The sequence below is a fragment of the Spodoptera frugiperda genome, chromosome 19 (genome assembly GCF_023101765.2).
Source record: "Spodoptera frugiperda isolate SF20-4 chromosome 19, AGI-APGP_CSIRO_Sfru_2.0, whole genome shotgun sequence".
NCBI classification, from domain to species: domain Eukaryota; kingdom Metazoa; phylum Arthropoda; class Insecta; order Lepidoptera; family Noctuidae; genus Spodoptera; species Spodoptera frugiperda.
Window position 1 is genome coordinate 3920456 of NC_064230.1, and position 22833 is coordinate 3943288.

Here is a 22833-nt window from a genome sequence, read left to right on the forward strand (position 1 = left end):
AGGTCAAATTGAGAACCTCTTTTTTGAAGTCAGTTAAAAATAAGTAACAATACATTTTCTTTTATGCAGCCTCCTAGAGGAATAAGCCACGATGTTTTTAGACTATGTAATGTACTATGGCGCCTATTGTATCGATCGCGTCTATGGTGTAACCTTGAGTCGACATAAATGTAGTAGTTAGTATATTATGGGACTGTAGCGGGATACATGTATAGGTAGATATTCGACTTTATAATCAAAACGATGTTTTTAGACTATGTAATAAAGCGCCTTTGTGATAGGAAGGTGTATGGTAGTTTGATTCGGTACTGTATTATAGATAGAATGATTGATTCAATTGGACTATTCATTTTAGTAGTCGTATTATAATTCCTGATTATAAATTCAATATGATAAATGATACTGATTTTGCAAGTGAGTTATTTACTGTACAGAAATATATCTACATCTTACACTAATAGACTGAAGCTGAAGAGCTTGCTTGTTTGAACGCGCTTATCTCTGGAACGAATTGAATAATTATTTAGTTTTTATTATTCCGAATTTCATTCATTCATTTCGTTTATTAGTCCGAATTGAATAATTCCTTTTTATTGAATAGTCCATTTTTTATCGATAAAAGTTGGCCTATTTTCGACCGGAGTGATACCACGGCCTCACAGAAAACCGACGTTAAACAACGCTTGCGTTGTGTTTCGTTGTGTGAGTGAGGTTACCGGAGGCCCAATTATTCCCCTTGCAACCCTTCAATTCTTAACCCCCAATTGGCTGACAAACAGACTTGTAACGCCTCTCGTGTTTCGGGTGTCTAAAGGCGATTGCTTACCATCAGGTAATCCGTCTGCTCGTATACCGACTTATACCACAAAAAAGTGAGTTACATAAATATTACTATAGAAGATAATAAATGTTTTATTAGCTTCTACCAGACGCTTCGCCGGCGATCCCGTGGGATAAAAAGTACCGTTTGCATTCAAAAACAAAAGCTGAATATTTGTATTCTTTTTTTTTCAGGTTCACGTAACCAGGGTCCCGGAAGGTGTGGAGCCGACAGCCTTCAAACAGAACTTCCAAGATTGGAATTAATTTTTTACATATTTTTATACAACACAACAACTCCACTCATTTTTGTAAGAACAATTGGTTCAATAGAAATTTTTGATACAATGTATAAAACAAAGTCGTATCTATGTATGTATGTGATCCGCCTTCAAAATTTAATGTGGCAACCTCAATTTTTTTAAGTCGGGTAATATACCCAAAACCTTTTTCTAAAAATTACATAGAAAGGCGTTACTTTGCGGAAATCCAATTATAACAACAATACAGTAAGATTTTTAGTTTTTATATATACATAGTAAAAGTGGAATTAAAACTTCCCAAAGTCTAAAAATGACTTTACTGAAAACTACATCAATATTTGTTCAGCCAAACGCGAGATATTCGCGCACAAATATACATACATACAGGTCAAACTAAGAACCTCCTTTTTTTGAAGTCGGTTAAAAATTAAGTACTCAACCACGCACATTATAACATGAGGATCTCTAAAATTTTTGGACATACTAGTCATACATAATAGTTAACTGGTGAAGTCGGGTTCGATTCCCGAGTCAAGTATTTTAATTTCGTGATTTTTGTTTAGTATTGCTTAGCAATAGATATAATCTTTTTTATTATAATAATGGGACTTTTAACATAATTGGCGAAAAGAAATACATATATTCATGTTTTTCTTTAAAAAACGTTGCCCCACACTAAGATTTTCACCTGTGTCGTAGGTGCGTTTACAAACATTCAATTTCACATTGTACAGTGGCATTAAATATCGTAATGTGCAAGTGTACCTCTGCCTACCCGTTTAGGCATAAAAGGCGTGATGTTACAAAGAGTTGCTCTGTGCGGGGGAATCGAACCTGCTACACGTTGCGCGGCAGCCGATTACCTGTGCAGTCGAATATTGATAGTTACCTATAATATTCTATAATATTGCTAGCTCCAACGTCACGCCTTTATTCCCGAAAGGGTAGGCAGAGGTGCACATTACGGCACGTAATGCCGCTATACAATGTACTATATTAATACAATATACTGCCAACTCCTTTCAAGTAAATAGTCGTTATGTTATGGTCCCTTATACATGCACAAACTTGCATTACCTATTAATTGCATTTCTACATAATAATAATAATATATTATTTTTTCTTTTATTTCGAATATTACTCTTAATATAGATCTATCTCACAATATCTGATTGATTTTTAATGTCGCTTTAACTGAAATTATAATATATTATAGTTACTTTTGCCCGTGACTTCGCCCGTGTTAAATAGTCTTATTATTATTGGAATAGTCTTGTTATTAATGGAATTTATCAAAATGTACCTTAAATTCCTAACCCCCATAAGACCGGCAACGCACTTGTAAAGCCTCTGGTGTTTCAAGTATCCATGGGCGGCGGCGATTGCTTACCATCAGATGATCGGCCCGCTCGTTTGGCCTATTCAAAAAAAAAAAAAATCAATAGTCAGATATTGTGGAATAAGTCTTAAAAAAATGTACTTATTTTTACTAATAATACTTTTGTGATTTTGTATTTTTAATTAATTTTATTTTATCGTTAAATTATAATAATGATATTTTAATCGAATACAGTATTTTTTATAAAAAGTCTACTTTTTGTTTTATTTCTCAATCCTCCTTTGCTCTGAAAGTGTAATAATTAAGCTGCAAAACTATGTGACCGTTTCCACTGATACTAAGCTATGTAGCTGAGCAAGGAAGACGTGTAACGAAGTCAATAATATGCGCCGCCGCAAAGTAGCTGCTGTAGGTACCCTGCTCTGCTGCGGACTACCTAGCGGGTTTACCGGGGCTCCGGTTCGAAAATCAGGAGTAGGAACGGGGTGGTTTTTAGTCAGTAAGAGTGAAACACTCCTCTCGCCTCGCCCAAGGCGAGAAAAGTCATTGGATGATTTTCCCCTCTCAAAAAAAGGTACCCTGCTGTGCACATACCGTAGCTACACCACTGGCGACCATCTATAGCACATATCCATAGTACTTACGCATCTTTCCATATGAAAACATATCGTAGCTGAGTCCTTTTCCACCAGTGCCAAGCTACGGTAAAACGAGGTGAATAGAATTCAAAGGGTAAATAGGCACAGGAATGGAGTGAATATTTGTTAGAACATTTAACCAACATTTATTCACCCCTCTTCTTATCTATTCACCCCTCGAATTCTATTCACCCTGTTTTACGGTATGTGTACCAAAATGAATATGATTGGTGGAAGTCAAACGCATACACAGCAACGTACCATAGCATATCTCTGGTGGAAAAGCATCCTTAATCCTTGAGAACCCACATTATTTCATATTTGTCAGTCGAGGCCAAATTTTCCATAGATGCTTGTCGGTCTCTTTAACCTAATCTTGTCAGAGTGACGTCACAATAACATCATTCAACACGGTTGTATAATCTGGCACAGTTACGTCACAATACACAATCAGTGTTGCCAACCATACTGTTTAAAACAGTATTATACTGTTTTTCACTACATTGTACATTTTAATGTTCAACAAAAATAAAGTAAAGGATTGTTGGGGAATTGAGGTTGGGAAGATTGGGAATTGGGCCTCCGGTTACCTCACTTGTATACATAACGAAACACAACGCAAGCGTTGTTTCACGTTGGTTTTCTGTGAGGCCGTGGTATCACTCCGGTCGAGCCGGCCCATTTGTGCCGAAGCATGGCTCTCCTACACTTAAAAAAATATAAAATACTACTACTACTTAATTTAATAAAAAAAATAGGTCCTTCCTTATTTTAATTACAATTCGAATGTGGTGAGGCTTATGAAGGTTTTAAAAATGACTCGAAATTAATAAGCACCATAAAATATGTTTATAAAATCAAATACTGTTGATTTTTGTAAAATACTGTTTATTTTACTTCTCTGCCCTAAATATACTTTAATTCCTGTCAAAAGTTGACAACCCTGTATACACAATGGCTGTTTTCGTTGTTGTATCTGCCTATCTCATTGAGTAACAGGTACACGTAGCATAGCACATCTCTGGTAGGAAAGCACCGTTAGTCCTAGAAAACCCATAGTAATTAATTTTTGTCTGTCGAGGTCAAAACGATGGGAGTTTGCCGGCCTCCTTTGCCTAATCTCGTCAGCGTGACGTCACAATAGCATCATTCAACACGGTTGTATAATCTGTCATAGTTACGTCATAAAACACAATCAGTGTTGCCAACCATACTGTTAAAAACAGTATTATACTGTTTTTCACTACATTGTACATTTTAATGTTTAACAAATATAAAGTAAAGGATTGTTGGGGATTTGGGATTGGGAAGATTGGGAATTAGGCCTCCGGTTACTTCACTTAAACAATGAAACACAACGCAAGCGTTGTTTCACGTCGGTTTTCTTTGCGGCAGTGGTATCACTTCAGGCAAGCCTTCCCATTGCCGAAGCATGGCTCTCCCATACTTAAAAATATATAAAATACTACTTTTCAGTATCAACATGTCGGATAAACACTAAGTTTGAATATTGTTTTTCAGTAATAGAGAAAAGCTTCCCATAATTTATTAAAAAAATTTACTCCTTACTTATTTTAATTACATTTTAAATGTGGTGAGGCGTATAAAGGTTTTAAAAATGACTCGAAATTGATAAGCACTATAAAATAAAATATGGAAAAAATAAAATACTGTTGATTTTTGTAAAATACTGTTTATTTTACTTCTGTGCCCTAAATATACTTTAGGTAATTATTGTAAAAAAGTTGGCAACCCTATATGTAGGTATACACAATGGCTGTTTACGATGTTGTATCTGCCTATCTCATTGAGTGACAGGTGTGAAGATATAATGTATGCAAGTGAGTAGAGTTACCAGTTGCTAAATGACGTGTTGACAGGCCAATGAAGTCTGAATGACAAGTTTTGGTGTAGGAGCAGGGGGCCTACTCTAATTCAACGAACGAATGAACGAACGAAAAAACTTCGCAGATTGCATACTACAATTCTATTTATTGCGAACTTTCGTGAACAAAAATACTTACGATGTTGTATCTGCCTATCCCGATGAGTGACAGGTGTGATGATAACTATAATGTATAAATATAAGTTACTAAATGATGCGTTGACAGTCCAATGAAGACTGAATGATAAGTTGACACGAAATTGACAATGGTAGGTCAACGTCAACGTCACGCCTCTTATCCCAGAAGGGGTAGGCAGAGGTGCTCGTTACGACACGTAATGCCGCTATACAATGTACAGTTGTACAGTGTACACCCATTTTTCACCATTTATGTTATAAGTCCCATGTAATAGAGGGTGAGCCTATTGCCATATACTGGACACAATTCCAGACTCCGTGCTTCTACTGAGAAATTTTCGAAAAGCCCAGTAATACTTTGCTCGACCCGGGAATCGAACCAGAGACCCCTTGTAAGGCAGTCGCACTTGCGACCACTCGATCAACGAGACAGACAATGGTAGGTATATTATACAAATGTTGATAGGAAACTTTATACATTCAATAGCAGTCGACAGCTCTGAGTTGTTGAAATTTATGTAATAATTAATTAAAATAAATAAGGATTTTTATCGGCTATGAATACAATCACAAATAAGACCCTTCCCAATAATTTTCCCAGTACCCAATTCCCTAAAAATCCTCAAATTCCTCACCCCCAAAAGGCTGGCAACGCACTTGTAATGCCTTTGGTGTTTCGGGTGTGCATGTGCAGCGACGATTGCTTACCATCAGGTGATCCGTCCGATTATACCATAAAAAAAATTAATTCCTTACAGAATTTATTTTAAAGTACCTAAATCTATATCTGCTTGCTAGAAACTTTTCATAGGCGCAATTAATATTGTGACTATGAAAAGAGTTACAAGTACAATTACTTGTATAATAATACACTAATGTGATTAATCTTCCCAATCCCCAAATCCCCAACAACCCTTAAATTCCTAACCCCCATAAGAGCGTTGTTTAGAGTGTCTATAGGCGGCGGCGATTGCTTACCATCAGGTGATTCATCCACTCGTTTACCGGCTTATACCATAAAAAATTATAATAGGTAATAATATGTGCACCTCTGTTTACCCATTCAGTGTAAATAAGGTATGATGTAATTAAGGAAAGATATCTTCTTGAAATAATAAGGAAAACAAACAAATAAATATTATAACATTCCGTGAAATGTATTTTTCAGTAGAAATTATATATTTGTAATAAACAAAATTAATAATATTATTCTTTCTAGGTACCGTACGTACTACTTAACATTAAATGATAAAGTAAATAAAGTGTTATTCTCATAATTTTATCACACTTTTTGTTAGTATTTTTAGTGGAATGGTCGATTAACCGAGCAGACGGATCATCTGATGGCAAGCAATTAGCACCGCCCATGGTTACTCACAACACCAGAGAAGTTACAAGTCCCGTACGCAAAGAGCCATCAGACCACCACAGATGGGGCCCAGTAGGGCTGATGCCTGATCCGGAGCTGCGGACTACCTAGCGGGTTTACCGGGGCTCCGGCTCGAAAAGCATGTGTAGAAACGGGGTGGTTTTTAGTCAGTAAGAGTCTGACACTCCCTCTCGCGTCAACCAAAGCGTGGTACGGTATCGTATTTTTCTTCTCCTCTAATAATAATATCTTCTGATTTATTTCGTTGCGGGATCCAAGACAGTTCTTCATGTCTCTGAGACGTTAGACTTTAGTGTTCCGGTGTTTTCATGGTTGTATCTACTGTAGATCCTGGCTTATAGGAGTTGCAGCAGTTTTAGAGGTTGTTGCGATCTCGTCTCATAAGAAAAAGGCCTCTTCACGGGCAGATGAGTGGCAGATTGCAGTTTTTAATGGTACAAGCCGGTAAACAAGCAGTCGGATCACCAGATGGTAAGCAATCGCCGCCGCCCATGGACACTCGAAACACCAGAGGCGTTAGAAATGCGTTGCCGGCCTTTTCAGGGTTAGGAATTTAAGGGTTGTTGGGGAATCAGGGATTGGAAAGGTCCAGGTTTATCAGAATAATACTTACCGGTGTCTTTTTAGTAGTACCTCAATTAGCACTTACTTATTGCTATACCCACGTGAAGACCTAGGGGTGATGACAAATGCATTATATTATATATAATAATCAAAAAGTAACCACAGGACTTGGTTTTTTAAATTAGTCATTTTAGTTTGTAATTGCAGAATGACACATTACATAGTACCTATTTACTGTATACTCATACTATAACACATGGATAACCTATGAACCTTTGGTATACTGTCAAATACGGATTAAATCGTAACTCATTATAAAAATGTGTACACAGCTGTTTGTTTGTACAAAATTTATTGACTGTTTATTTATTTATTTATTCATAATTCAACAACAACATAGACTTACAGTAATAGTAAGAAATCGTTTTTAAAATTACGTTACATTAAATAAAATCTTATGCAATAAAGATTGTAATGTATCAAAACATAAAATAAAGCACCTCGCACATAAAATAAAATAAAATTATCAACTATAATTACTTTGTATCATTCAAATAACAAAATTTATTTTGATACAGTACCAAAACTATTTTAGGGAACAGAGAGTAAATACATCCATCCATCGAACCACAAGACAATCGGCGAGGCGTCACCGCTTCATGGTGGATATCCCAAAGCCCGAGTGAATAGGTTGCTTATAGGCAGACGTGCTCCATCGTAGGCCGCATCATCACTTACCATCAGGCGAGATAGCGGCCAAACGTCGGCCCATTAAACATAAAAAAGTTGATCGGTTTTTATGGTATAAACCAGTTAATAAGCAGACGGATCACCTGAAGGTAAGCAATTATCACCGCCCATGGACACCCGAAACACTAGAGTCGTTACAAGTGCGTTGCCTGCCTTTTTAGGGAAATATGTAGAGAATAGGTAAGATAAGAAAGAAGGATAATTGGGCCTCCAGTAACCTCACTCACACAACGCAAGCGTTGTTTCACGTCGGTTTTCTGCTCGGCCGTGGTATCACTCCAGTCGAGCCGGCCCATTCGTGCCGAAGCATGGCTCTCCCACACTTAATGTGAACATGTGTCACCACACTTAAGAGAAACTATGAAAATGGTTTTAAGGAAAACTCTTACGAGAAAACCCGAGGTATTAAAGCTGTATTAATTGAGGAAACATGGTAACAATGCTAAACAACAATAACAAACAAATATTTTATATTATTATTTAAGTCATAATAAACCGCAAATAAAAATAATAATTCTTAGTACTATGACTATTACGAAAATTAGTACATAACTTATTTACCTCAATTTAATATGATTCAAATTCTGTATGTTCGTTTGATACGGTCTAACGCCTAAACTGCTGAATCGATGTTGATGGGATTTAGTGTAAAGCTTTTATCTCTAGGATTGGTTATTTCTTCGGTCAAGTGGTAGTAGTTAAGCCTAAAATGGGATCTGAGGTTCGATTTTTAAGTTAGGCTAATTATGATGTGGTCGCAAGTGCGACTGCCGGACAAAGTGTCTCGGATTCGATACCCGGGTCGAGCAAAAGCAAAGCATCTTTAATACGTACATGCACCTCTGTCAGTCCCCTCAGTGAATGAAAAGCGTGATGATTTTGCGAATTGATACGAATGAGCATTTTTGAGATTTATAAAAACAACAATTTTCGACTCTTCAACAGTTTACTTAACGTATAAATTCCAAAAAAATTGTTACTAGTCTACAAAAAACAGACAAATATACTAGTTTACAAAAAACGAAACGAGCTAGTCAACATACAAACAAATTAATTTTGCAAGCGTACCCGTGAGTCTATAAATCGTATAATACATACAATCTATATAACCGGTAAGGAATAATAAAGTGTCCGCCATATTGAAATAACTGTCAGTTGTCAGCGCGAGGCCTTACCGCGCATGTGTGATTGACTGTGTGACAATAGTTTTTTAAACTAAATGTAAGTCAATGTTTATTATATTTTTAGTATTTTTAAATTAGTTTTATATTATTTTTTGTAATCGTTAGTTAAAAGGACTATAAATAGTATAGATTTCACTTATAAGACTTAAATGAAAACACAAGTTTCTATTACTAGCTCACATAAGTAAATACAACTAAAAGTTTCAACGAAAATTGAAAAAATAATAATCTAAAGAATAAATTATTAAATTGATAATCAAGTAGTATTAAATTCTATGTGAACAGCTCCATGTTCTTTGACCACAGAAGAGCTGTAATATTGAAGGTTGTCTAGGAATGTTACGGACATGCGGCGCGGCTGTGTGTCCAAATTAGTTTAAAATAATAATGCACTTTTTGGCTTACTTTTTTTTGATGACGGCTAAGCTACTGCCTATTTCGCAAATTTTTCGTATATCGTCAGCCAAGATGATAAAAATATGTGGTTTAAATTAAGTCATAAGAAGTTTACCCATACGGTATATCTATTTGTAAGTTTTTAAAAGCGACTGTGACCTCTGAGTTTGTTTCGGTATTTCTTCTCAGAGTTGTCTGATTGGAGATAGGCGATATAATGGTTTAGTTTTAAACTAATTACTGTTCTATGTTTAAATTTCCGCTTACCTGTATCTACAGGTTAAGTAACATATATAGGACTGCCTAGTGGCAGGAGTAGGAACGGGTGGTTTAGTCAGTTAGAGATTGACACTCGTACTTAAGGCGGGAGAAGTCATTGGTTGATTATTAAAAAACACAATTTTATTGAATCAGTAAGACTGACAATCCCCGTCGTCTAAGTCGGGTGAAGTCATTTGATGATTATTAAAAAAAAAAAACATATACAGTGTATTTAGCAAATGGACTGACAATTTTATTGAATAGAAAAAAATACCCTAATCTCAAAATTACTTGTCCTTCAATATAATTATGTATGTATTATGTGTCTACCTTTATAAATCAAATCAAATAATATGCCCAAAACTCTACTAAATTAATTACAAAAGAAATTACATACCATTTTGATGTTAGTTTAAGTATTAAGTACTTTCTATTCCACCGGACCATATCATATAAAACTTCGTAAAACGTATGAAGTTTTACGAACGCGTAGATTATGTAATTGATAGATAACAATCTCTCTTTATAGGTTTTTTATAATATACGCTTATACTTACCTATTCATAAAAAAGACTATTCGTTTTATCTTAGTTTGTGTTTTTTTATGGTACTTATAAGCCAGTATCGTCGCCGCCGCCCATGGCCACCCTAAACACTTTTTGGGTTGTTGGGGAATCGGGGATTGGGAAGATTGGTAACCTCACTCACACAATGCAAGCGTTGTTTCACGTCGGTTTTCTTCCCGACCCGGAGCTGCGGACTACCTAACGGGTTTACCGGGGCTCAAGGTCAAAGCAGGAACAGGAACGCTGTGGTTTTCAGTCTGTAAGAGTCTGACACTCCCTCTCTCCTCGCCCAAGGTGGGAGAAGTCATTGGATGATTTACCCCCTTCAAAATAAAAGACCTTGTACAGTCACGAGCTCACATCACGATGTAACAGATTCTAGTTAAAATAATTTTAACTAAAATAGTTTAAAACGTTCAAACAAGTTAACAATAACCATGTTCAGTAGTCGTTATCTTATTATTAAAGGTTAAAGTCATAGGTTAACATAAATAACTGGTAAACAAACAGATTAATCTACCTATCTATTTAACTGAGATTCTTCTTAACTAACATATCTTATAAATGAACTAAAATAACAAATAATTATTATGTTTTTCGGTTTACTTACGTAATTATTTAAAGAGGAACTTAACTAGTTTCAAGCCATGCTAGAGGCTCATATTCATGAGCAGTATTCCACGACACACGACAGTCGCCGCGTCTTTATTATAATCTTCAAGCCACTTACCCCACAAACTCCTCTGGTTTTCACTCAAAAACCAGAAGTCGATCGGCGCTGCCCATGGGTAGCGCCGATCGCTTACCATCAGGTGGTCTGTCAGCTTGTGTGGTGCCGTACCATAAAATATACCCTAAAATAATAATAAAAAAAACTTCAAGTCAAGTAGCCGAAAACCTCCAAAATCTGAAAAATACTATGATAAAAACCGCAACAAAATTCGTTCAGTCAAACGCAAGATAATCGCATACAAACATTCATACATACAGGGTCAAACTGAGAACCTGCCTTTAATTTGAAGTCCTCCCAAGACTCACCACTATTGCATGGGATTAATAAGATAAATACATAAGACAAAATTGTACAGTGGCATTACGTGCCATAATGTGCACCTCTGCCTACCCCTTCGGGGATAAAAGGCGTGACGATACGAATACGTCCTCGCAAGATGAAACCTCTAGCTTGGGCGTACTTCGAACCAATCAGCAAGGTAATCTAGTCTGATGTCATGTATTTTTTTATGTAAAAAAAACACATTATAACATACATTTTTATATAAAGTTTACAAAACAGGTTTAATTTATTCTCACACAGTTTTCCCTGAACTAACTAACAATGGGTTATGAACTCACGGTTACTCCACATACAAATGTACTTATGTACTTACATATTGTAGTTAGAAATGTTAACTGGTTAAAAGTGTGTTTAGCCAAGTTTTTACTAATATTATACTTAATACTAATATTATAAAGCTGAAGACTTTGATTGTTTGTTTGAACGCACTAATCTTTGGAACTACTGGTCCGAATTGAATAATTCTTTTTGTGTTGGATAACTTGGATAGTGCATTATTTTATCAAGGAATGCTGAATATATACATATATAGGCTATAAAACCTACGACTAAAAGGAGCCAAGCAGAACGATTGAAACCGCGCGGAAGTAGCTAGTATGGTAAACGAGCCGGTATAAGTAAAAGAGCCGGAGTATAAGTCGGTAAACGAGCCGACGAATCACCTGATAGTAAGCAATCGCCGTCGCTTATAGACACTTGAAACACCAGAGGCGTTACAAGAGCGTTACCGGCCTTTTGGGGGTTTGGTATTTAAGGGTTGTTGGGGAATCGGGAATTGGGAAGATTGGGAAGGGGGTAATTGTGCCTCCGGTAACCTTACTCACACAACGCAAGCGTTGTTTCACGTCGGTTTACTGTGAGGCCATGGTATCATTTCGGTCGAGCCGGCCCATTCGTGCCGAAGCATGGCTCTCCCACACTTAAATTGAACTGTAGCATGAGTGTATAACTATGTAAACATACAAATGATGACTCAGGTGACTGCCCTTGACCGTTTCTTTGTGAGCAACAACGACGACACGCTTTTTATCCCCGAAGGGGTAGGCAGAGGTGCACATTACGGCACACAATGCCGCTATACAATGTACACCTACTTTTCACCATTTCTGTTATAACTCTCATTTAATAAAGGATGAGTCTATTGCCATATACTAGTCACAATTCTAAACTCCGTGCTACTACTGAGAAATTTTCGAAATAAGTTTAGTAATAATTTGACTGCACGGTTGCGCGGTGGCTGGGCAACTGGCTATCGTGCAATGTGTAGCGGGTTCGATTCCCGCACGGAGCAACTCTTTGTGTGTTGCACAAATTGTTGTTTCGGGTCTGGGTGTCATGTGTATGTGACATTGTATGTTTGTAAACGCACCCATGACACAGGAGAAAATCCTAATTTTTTTTCTTTTGCTCGACCCGGGAATCGAATCCGAAACCCCTTGCGACCGAGTCGTACTTGCGACCACTCGACCAACGAGGCAGTCAGTAAACATACAATGACTCAGATGACCATGACCGTTTCTCTATGAGTAATGAGGAAATACATCTATACGACCTAAGGATTGCTACATACAAGTACTTGGCTACCTACTACTAGTATGATCTAATTGTATTGTGTACGGAATAGAAACGGAGAATAGAATCGTATACATGTTTGTTTAACAAAGAATATTTGACCTGTATGTATGTATGTATGTATGTTTGTTTGTTCGCGATTATCTCGCGTTCGGTTTAACCGATTTTGATGTGGTTTTCAGTGTAGTATTTTTTAGATTTAGAAGAAGGTTTTAGGGACTTAAAAAATTGAGGTAGTAAAGAAAATTGAAAGGATTTTATTAAAAAAAATGTGTTTATTTACTAGTGACCCGCCCCAGCTTCGTACGGGTGCAATGGTGATATATTTTGCATATATTGTACATAAAAACCTACCTCTTAAATCACTCTATCTATTAAGAAAACCGCATCAAAATCCGTTGCGTAGTTTTAAAGGTTCAAGCATATAAAGGGACACAGGGACAGATAAAGCTACTTTTTTAATGCTATGTAGTGATTTTTTCAAATTCACTCTAGGCTTGATACGTTTTGGTTATTGACTTCTGGAAACACAGAACCTCGTAAAGAATTTCACTTCGCAGCAATTTGTATAGTGCTCTCAATGCTGCCCATTCCCCGATTACTCAATAACCCTTATATTCTTAACACCCAAAAGGCCGGTAAACTCTTGTAACGCCTCTGGTGTTTCGAGTGTCAATTGGTGGCAGCGATTGCTTCCCATCAGATGATCCGTCTGCTCCTTATTGGCATACTAGCTACTTCCGCGCGGTTTTACCCGCTCTGCTTGGTTCCGATTGGCCATAGCGTGATGTTTTATAGCCTATAGCCTTCCTCGATAAATGCACTATTCAACACAAAAAGAATTATTCAAATCGGACCAGTAGTTTCGGAGATTAGCGCGTTCAAACAAACAAACAAACTCTTCAGCTGTATAATATTAGTACCGTATAGATTTAGTATAGTATAGGTACCATAAAACAAATAATGATAACCGTTTTACATTGTTGTTACAGCATGAAACTCCTCGCCATATTACTGCTGACGGTAGCAGCAGTGTCTGCGGCTCCCAGGAGCGCGACCAGGGTGCAACCCGTCACTGCACACATCACCTCTCTCACCGACAAGGTTGGTTAAATTACTGAATATTATCTCATCTAATATAATATAGACTTTCCACGTCACATAGGCTCAGTGTGCCCCTATTACATGTGACTTATAACACACTTAGCTACTTCGGCGCGGTTTCACCCGCTCTGCTTGGGTCCTTTTGGTTATAGCGTGATGTTTTATAGCCTATAGCCTTTCTTGATAAATGCACTACCCAACACAAAAAGAATTATTCTCATTGGACCAGTAGTTCCGGAGATTAGCTCCTTCAAACAAACAAACTCTACAGCTTTATGCCAATATTAGTATAGAAATGGTGAAAAATGGGTGTACAATAGTGTACATTGTATAGTGGCATTACGTGCCATAATGTGCACCTCTGCCTACCCCTTCGGGGATAAAAAGCGTGACATTGTGAAAAAAAAATAACAGTGAAAGATTTATAAAGACTAACAAATCTAACATCTTTCATTATTAATCTTCTTAATGAAAAAAAAAAACTACTAACTAACAATATTACTAGGAAATATTACACAAACCAAACTACTAGTACGATGGAATCTACTACGTTGAGTAGATAGTATATAAATAAGATTAATAAACCAGATGTAAGCCAATATAAATGTCTGTTTGTTTAGTAAATACGTCTGCTGTATGTCTTTGAAGTAATCGTGCAACGTAATGAGGAGATTTTTTTATTTATAGCTTATGTACAGTTGGCGGTAAAAGTAAGATGTTTTGCAATTCTAGTATTTTGAATTGAAATAGAGTTGTTAAATAAAAACAATATAAGGAGCTTTTAAAGTATATGCCACGGCTTTAATAGAAGGTAGCGTTGTTTGAAGATTACAATTCGTTTCGTTTCGTTTTCGTTTGAAGAAAAAAATTCGTACCGCGGACCAGTTAATTCAATTTGATAACATAAAGAAGTTAAATAAATATTGACCCTACTGAGTAAGGTAGGTAGGAAACATCAGACGCGTTACAAGTGCGTTACCGGCCAGGAATTTAAGAATTTTTGGGGAATCGGGGTTGGGAAGATTGGGAAGGAGGATAATTTTATTGGGCCTCCGGTAACTCCACAACGTAAGCTTGTTTCACACCGGTCTACTGTTCGGCCGTGGTATCACTCCGGTCGAGCCGGCCCATTCGTGCCGAAGCATGGCTCTCTCTCACTTATTATTGAGACCATTACTTATCTATACTTACTAATATTATAAAGCTGAAGAGTTTGGTTGAACGCGCTAATCTCCGGAACTACTGGTCCGATTTGAATAATTATTTTTGTGTTGATTAGTGCATTTATCAAGGAAGGCTATAAGCTATAAAACATCACGCTACGATCATTAGGAGCCGCAGAGCTGGTGAAAATGTGTGGAAGTAGTTATTTTATATTATAATTAATATGTTTATTTATCAACCAGCTACTTCCGCGCGGTTTCACCCGCTTTACTCGGTTCCTATTAATCGTAGCGTAATGTTTTATAGCCTATAACCTTTCTTGATAAATGGACTATCCAACACAAAAATAATTATTCAATTCGGACCAGTAGTTCTGGAGATTAGCGCGTTCAAACAGACACAAACTCTTTAGCTTTATAATATTAAGTATAGATTAATATGTTTATTTATCAAATACAAGTCCAATTACTTTATCTACACTCTTGTCTAGTGGTCTATTGATCCAATACAGTGTGCCATGACCTGATTGTATACAAAGGTCACTGCGCCCCTCCGTGACGTCATAGCTTCATGGTTATCTTCCCTCCCATTAGTATCGTGAATGTCAGATACAAGGTCTTGGGAATCATTCCCAGGGTTGGGCAAAGTTCTTTATAATATACATACACTAATATGTCTCCTCTAGTGTTGAGGGTGTCATAGGGTGGCGCTGATCGCTTACCACCATAATAATATGACCCGGCTATACGTTTGCGTCCTAAGTCCTATTCCATTAAAAAAGTTGTTTGTTTGTCCGTCAATCAAGCTGAAACTAATGGACGTATTTTAATGAAATTTTTTATACAGATAGAGTATAGTACAGCTGACTTGGGTGATACGACTTTTTATTTACGGGAACGCGGGTGAAGCCGTTGGCATAAGCTAGTAGTAAATAAATCATGTCTAAGATGCCCGCTTCTCACTCATGAGGGTAGAGGGTAACTAGTAACGCGTTGGTAGGCTTGGTATTTGCCGTTGTAACGAGTTATATGTTCTTTCTAAGATTATTTAGATACCACTGACAAACGGTGAAGGAAAACATTGTGAGGAAACTTGGGCTTATAATGTCTTATTATAAGTCTGAAATCGCCAACCAGTATTGAGCAAGCGTGGTGATTAATCAAACTTTCTCTTTGCAAGAAGAGACTTTTGGTCAGCAGTGGCCACTTATACGCTGTGAGGTTTGATCTTTGTGTCCATCTTTGCACGCGGGAGATTAGGCAAGGTTATAATTAAAACTAAAACGTATTAATACTTACTTTTTTCATTCTAACAGGATGCTAGGAGCAAGGCTCGTGTACATCCAGCCTTCGCTAACGCTGGTCGCGTAGCAGGCGTAGAAGTGTGGAGAATCCAAGTAAGTTTAATAATATAATTATTTCGTTTAACGCCATCTGTTGGCGAGTAGCAAAACTAAATTTAATGCAGATGATAAAATGTATTATAGAAAACAAGCTGCGTAATTACAGAAATTGCAGCACTTTTTTATGAAAAAGAAATGCTTTTATTACTTAAATAGTTTTCTTTACGATTATTTTGTATTTTTACAGGATTTCGATCCAGTTGCAGTTTCTGCGGCTGATTTCGGCAAGTTTTACAAAGGAGACTCTTACATAGTATTGAAGGTAAGCAGATTCATAAGCTTTTATAACACATTACCAAGGGAAATAGACGACCCTAACCAACCGTTCGGGATGTCATTAAGAGAGCTCTAAGCGAGTCAGTGGACAACTTAGATTGATCATAACGATGAAGAAGCAATCGGTGCCAAACTCAATTGTACTTTAAGAATATTAACATAAGTACTATTTTTCTCCAAACAGACCACAGCTGACAAGCGCAACAACTTATCCTGGAACATTTACTACTGGATCGGCAGTGAATCCACACAGGACGAGTCTGGTGCTGCCGCCATTTTGACTGTAGGCCTTGACGATAAGTTCAACGGGGCTGCTATTCAACACAGAGAAGTTTTGGGACAGGAGAGCCAAGACTTCAAAGCATTATTCCCTTCGGGTACGTAGCGACATCTTTTGGTGAGAGTTTGGCATTAGACGCTGTAAAAGTTCTAGTTGTTGAAGGTAGATGGCAGTGTTTTTAAGTTTTTTTATAATTACATGTAATTCGTTGTGAATTTCTTATATGGTATAAGTTGAATTAATTATATAATAATAATTCTATTACTAAATTGCTTCACGCTCAGCTACTCATAAGCAATACTTTAGTTATTGCAGAAACAACCAAACTAACCCATAGTTTCCTATGGTTGAATAATATGGTCATTAGAAGCTCCTACATCCTTGATCACTCTTCACAAAGAGTATCTATTGAGTCTATTTTTAGCATTAGTCTACGAAGCTGTGACGTCACAGAATACATTGATCCTCTACTAGATAATTGCCAATAATTGAAGCTAAACGCTATCCAATTAGAGTGAATGAATAATTGTTTCCTCCAAGACTTAGGTACTGTGTACTGTGTACAGTCGTGATTAAGAATGTTGGAATCCGCTCCGTAACTAATGGTCGGCTTTTTCCCGACGAGCTAGCCTGTTGAGTACATTGATAGTTGTATCCATTATTCTCCAGTTCCCGTCTTTTTTTATGGTATAAGCCGGTAGGACGAGTTTGACGGATTACGTTGCATGGTAAGCAATCACCGCCGCCCATGGACACGAGAGCACCAGAGTCGGTTACAAGTGCGTTGCCTTTTGGGGGCCAGGAATTCAAGTTTTTTTGAATTTGAGCGCCGAAAATCAACCAATGACTTCTCCTGCCTTGGGTCGAAGTGACAGGGAGTTTCAGACTTTCTTTTCTGACTGGAAGCCACACAGTCCCTACTTCTTCTTTTCGACCCGGAACCCAGTAACCCACTAGGTAGTCCGCAAATCCAGATAAGGCATTAGTCCCACTGGGCCCCATCTGTAGTGGCCTGAGGGCTCTCACTCGACGCTGTACGCACTAGTCTGGTTCTAGTCGGGCGACGAGGTACCCTTGCTCGCCATCGGCCAGAAATCCCTACGCTATCGTTATAGTTTATACTTCATTTTATTTACTTCGATCTATATTGTTTTCACAGGCTTGCAATACTTGAGTGGTGGCCACGCATCAGGCTTCAACCATGTTGTCACAAACGCTGGAGCTGAGAAGAGACTCATCCAAGTTAAGGGCAAGAGAAACATTCGCACACGACAGGTAATTTTCTGAGAATGGATTTCCAGTCTTATTATTTGGTAATACAGACCAAAATTCATTGATAGGATCTGTGTCTCGAGATTCCAGAGTGACGGCGAACTAAAGTATGATAATAGATTTCCAGTCTTATTCTTTGGTAATACAGATCAAAATTCAATAGGAGGATCTGTATCTCTAGTTTTCAGATTGACGAATAAAGAAAGTAGGATTAAGATACTTAAATGTAGGAAATATTAAGATTCAAATTAGAGCAGAATTTGATTGCCACAAGAAAGTGATGCAAATATCAATCTACTGAGAACGCCATTTACTTTAGTATTTAACGCATTTTAAAAGTAGGAAATGTATTGATTAATATTTTTTTTTAAGGAACCACCTTCAATTAATATGCCTAAAACCACCTCCTAAGTCATAAAAATACTATTCTGAAAACCGCATCAAAAACGATTCAACCAAACACGAGACAATCGCGCACAAACATACACACATTTCTTTTTTAAACCAGTTAAAAAGTAACTCCCCAAAACATTTCTAACCTTCCAGGTAGACCCTCTGATCTCGTCAATGAACAAAGGCGACTGCTTCATCCTGGACATTGGCAACGAAGTATACGTCTACGTGGGAGAAGGCACCAGGAACATGGAGAAACTGAAGGCAATCTCAGTAGCCAACCAGATTAGGGACCAAGACCATAATGGCAGAGCTAGAGTTGAAATTGTTGGTAAGTCATTTTGCAAAAAGTCTTTATGGTATAAGCCGGTAAACGACCAGGGGCCTTAGTCTGCTATTACAATTGTGTCACTGAGCAGTGCGAGAGGGACGGAGCTATGTAGGTTGTATAGCTCCGTCCCTCTCGCACTGAGAACAAACCTCTCGAACTCAGACGCATCACCTGATGGTAAGCAATCGCTGCCGCCCAAGGACACCCGAAACACTCTTGGTAAGTCATTGTGCCTACCTTAAGACCAAAAACGTGGTAATAGAAATATGGACTATACATATAATTGTTATGAACTGGTAAACGAACAGACGGATCACCTGATGGTAAGCAATCGCCCCCGCCCATGGATTCCTGAAACACCAGAGGCGTTACACCTTGCCGGCATTTTGGCGGTTAGGAATTTAATGGTTGTTGTGAAATCAGGGTGGTTGGAAAGATTGGGAACGGGAGTAATTGGGCCTCCGGTAACCTCATTCACACAACGCAAGCTTTGTTTCACGTCGGTTTTCTGTGAGGCCGTGGTATCATTCCGGTCGAGCCGGCCCATTCGTGCCGAAGCATGGCTCTTCCACACGTTCACTTCTTTCTCACAATTACGGATTCTGTGTTATTACTAGATTCGATGTAATGGCTCGCTAGTGGAGGATTTGTCCTCTATAGTTTTGTTTTCAGTACAGCAATAAGTTTACATGTGGCTCGTAGCAAATGATGACAAAATGATTTGTGAACTATAGAAAAATTGTTTGTGTTGCAGACCAATACTCCAACGACGTGGATACCCAGAAATTCTTCACCGCATTAGGATCGGGAACCAAGGACTTGGTGCCAGAAGCTAGCGCTGGTGGAGACGACCAGGTTCGTACTGACTTCATCACAAAACAATTTAATTTAATTAGTTAGTTATATCTCACGATAGTTATTAAAGGTACTAGCGATGATATCTGTAACATGAAACTTTCATTTAGTTTTTTAAATTTATAATAATAGAATAAATAAAATGGCTATTACTTCGGTCAGAAGATAATCATTGCCTTTCAACATGGCAATGTGGCCAGTCTTCTGGGAACGTCGCGTTCCCAGTGACCGTGATGCGGACGAGTACTTCGACGCCTAATCGAGAGAATTTTTAATTTATTTTTCTTTGTTTTAGTTTTAAGTTTTAGTAAGTTGTCCATATTTTTTATGATTGTGTAGTGTAAATATTTTAATTTTAATTCTTTTTAGCTTTAAAAGTAAAATAAATGTTCAAGGTATCATTTTACTAAACATTTGTTTCTATCCTCAGGCTTTTGAGCGCAATGAAGAACAAGCAATCGTACTCTCAGAAGTATCTGATTCTACAGGCAAAGTGAAGGTCACTGCTCTCTCCAAGCCATACAGACAAGAGCAACTGAAACCACAGGTAAATCAAATTAATATATTTACAAACAGTACTACTAACACTTTCTTTTTGAGGGGGAAAATCATCCAATTACTTCTCCTGCCTCGGGCGAAGCGAGAGCTAGTGTCAGACTCTTACTGACTAAAAACAGCGCCGCTCCTATTCCTGCTTTTTAAGCCAGAGTCCCGGAAAACCCGCTAGTCCGCAGCATACTACTTACAATAAAATCATATTTAACTAGTGTATCTGGAAGTAATTGGGGAACACCTATGTTTAACAGTAGCTGGCTTGTGGTTGAATATGATGATGATGTTTTTTTTAAAAAAATAAGAATTTCAGCAAGTTATACATTTCATTTCTTTTATTTATTTATTTAATCGTCATTTTACTTCTTACTATCTTATTAATAAGTATTGTAAATGTAACTGCGATTTCAGTCTGTGTGTATGTTTGCTACTCATTCACGAAATTTGAAACAGGAGTAGATTGTGGTATGGATTATAACATAGGCTGCTTTCAGCCTATGGAAACGCTGGTGAAACCGCAATCAGAAGCAAATGGTACTTATTTCAAAAGTACCTAATTTAGGATTAATTGAAATAAATGCTTTGACTTTGACTTTATATTTTTGTAAATTTTCAGGAAGCTTACATTTTGGACACAGTAACTGGAAGCATCTACGTTTGGACCGGCAGACAAGCTACAGAGAGGGTAAGATGATTTTGAAAATTTTAGATACGTAGCTACTACTTTTTTGGGTGATTTACCATCAGATATGTATTATGTATTAGTACGAAGATGTAATAGTTAAGCTGTGAAAGTATGTGACTGTTTCTGCTGATACTAAGCTATGTAGCTGTGCGAGAAAGATGCGCAGCTCGAGTATGCGATATATTCATCTATAGCACATATCCATAGTACGAATCTTTCCAAAAAAAATATCTTAGTTGAGCCCGTTTCCACCAGTGCTATGTGTACAAATGAATATGAAGCTGATAGGGCGACAGACTGACAAGACCGGCGATGGATTATAGCTTATGTAATAAATTTTTGTTCACAGGAAAAGACTGAAGCCATGACAAAAGCCCAGCAGCTGTTGTCTTCGAAGAATTACGCATCCTGGGTAAGTAACACAAAGATTTTAATTTTATTATACTTTATTTTAAATGGCGTTAAATTTACTTCAAGTCTAATTTATTCTTCTCTGTCATAATATGCTTTGCACAAGTACATTTGTTTTACAACAAATGATTTTTAATCACCAAAGAAATAGGCTAGTTATGTTATGAGTCCCAGGTAACAATGACTGCACGCAACGCGCGGACGCGCTCACGATTTGTGTGATCCACGAATTATTGTTTCGGGTCTGGGAATGATGTGTATGTGAAATTGTACGTGTGTACTTGGGACACACGATAAAACAATAGTGTGGGACGACATTTAAAAAAAAATCATGGAACGAGTTTATTATAATACATTAAACCAAATAGACTCCATCTATAACCGATAAATTTTCCGAAGAGCCCTAAAATAGATATTTTTGACTCAATAATCACTCCTGGAAAGTCATAAGTGCGACTCCGCCAACCAAGCAATATGATTTACTTTTTTATTTAATTTCACAGGTCAAAGTAGTAAAGATCCCACAGGGCACAGAGCCAGCGATCTTCAAACAATACTTCGCCACCTGGAGAGACCTCGGCATGTCACACACCAGAATAGTATAATGTACTAATTAACAAGCGAAATAAAACATACCAAAACCAAAACATAACAAGCTCAGCCTAATATTACTATTGTAGCATGAGTATAATGAGTCTGTGGCTTAAAAAAAATGTTTTGACACTTATCCACAGAGGTTATAAGTTGTAAATGTAATACACCGCCATCTATTGTAAACAATTGTAACTAACGTGTAAGTGCTGCCATCTAGTGATGAAAATTAAAATTAAAATGTTTGCCACACAATATTTTATGCTGATTGTAACAGTAATGAAAGATGTACATTTAAAAAATATGACTTTAATAAAAATAAATACTCAATAGATTACTATACAATTAAATCAATATTTACAAATGAAAATATTTGTTTTATTTTACTTACCTATTTAGGTATTATTACGATGCATTTCAGGCTCCTATTGCATGGGACTTATAACCATGAAGCAAGTACAAAGAGGAGATGCCATAATGTGATTGTGCACTGTGACACAAACACGGCCCTGTCCAATGATATTATAAGTAAACAGGTGTAGATAGGTTATAAGCATTGACTGCCTCGTTGGTCGAGTGGTCACAAGTACGACTGCCGGGCAAGAGGTCCCTGGTTCGATTCCCCGGTGCGCAAAGCGTACCTGGCCCTTTTCGGTTTATCAAAAAAAAATCTCAGT

General features: G+C 37.4%; 2 protein-coding genes across 3 annotated transcripts in view; both read left to right on the plus strand.

Annotated features, from left to right (window-relative positions):
* Positions 1 to 2673, plus strand: part of LOC118281011 (gelsolin-like) — a 34723-nt gene extending 32050 nt beyond the window's left edge. The window contains exon 11 of one of the 2 annotated variants that reach the window (XM_050700969.1): positions 1015 to 2673. In XM_050700969.1, the coding sequence (XP_050556926.1) occupies positions 1015 to 1086 (72 nt within the window). In that variant the 3' untranslated portion in view covers positions 1087 to 2673. The remainder of the gene's footprint in view (positions 1 to 1014) is intronic. The other variant, XM_050700968.1, reaches the window with a different exon arrangement.
* A 6190-nt stretch (positions 2674 to 8863) lies between these two features.
* Positions 8864 to 22526, plus strand: LOC118280966 (gelsolin-like). Its single transcript, XM_050700966.1, has 12 exons — positions 8864 to 9007; positions 13833 to 13944; positions 16424 to 16504; positions 16698 to 16772; positions 16971 to 17163; positions 18226 to 18341; positions 18885 to 19062; positions 19817 to 19917; positions 20348 to 20464; positions 21086 to 21154; positions 21504 to 21566; positions 22069 to 22526. Exons 2-12 carry the CDS (start codon positions 13834 to 13836, stop codon positions 22168 to 22170), a joined length of 1206 nt encoding a protein of 401 aa, XP_050556923.1. The 5' UTR covers positions 8864 to 9007; position 13833; the 3' UTR covers positions 22171 to 22526.
* Positions 22527 to 22833: the final 307 nt, after the last annotated feature.

What these genes read in the sequence shown, in the direction of transcription:
- LOC118280966 (XM_050700966.1), top strand. Translation starts at nt 13,834, where the DNA reads ATGAAACTCCTCGCCATATTACTGCTGACGGTAGCAGCAGTGTCTGCG. An exon ending in CAAAGCATTATTCCCTTCGG is followed by an intron (nt 17,164 to 18,225) that starts GTACGTAGCGAC and finishes TTGTTTTCACAG; the next exon opens with GCTTGCAATACTTGAGTGGT. An exon ending in AAGAGCAACTGAAACCACAG is followed by an intron (nt 20,465 to 21,085) that starts GTAAATCAAATT and finishes GTAAATTTTCAG; the next exon opens with GAAGCTTACATTTTGGACAC.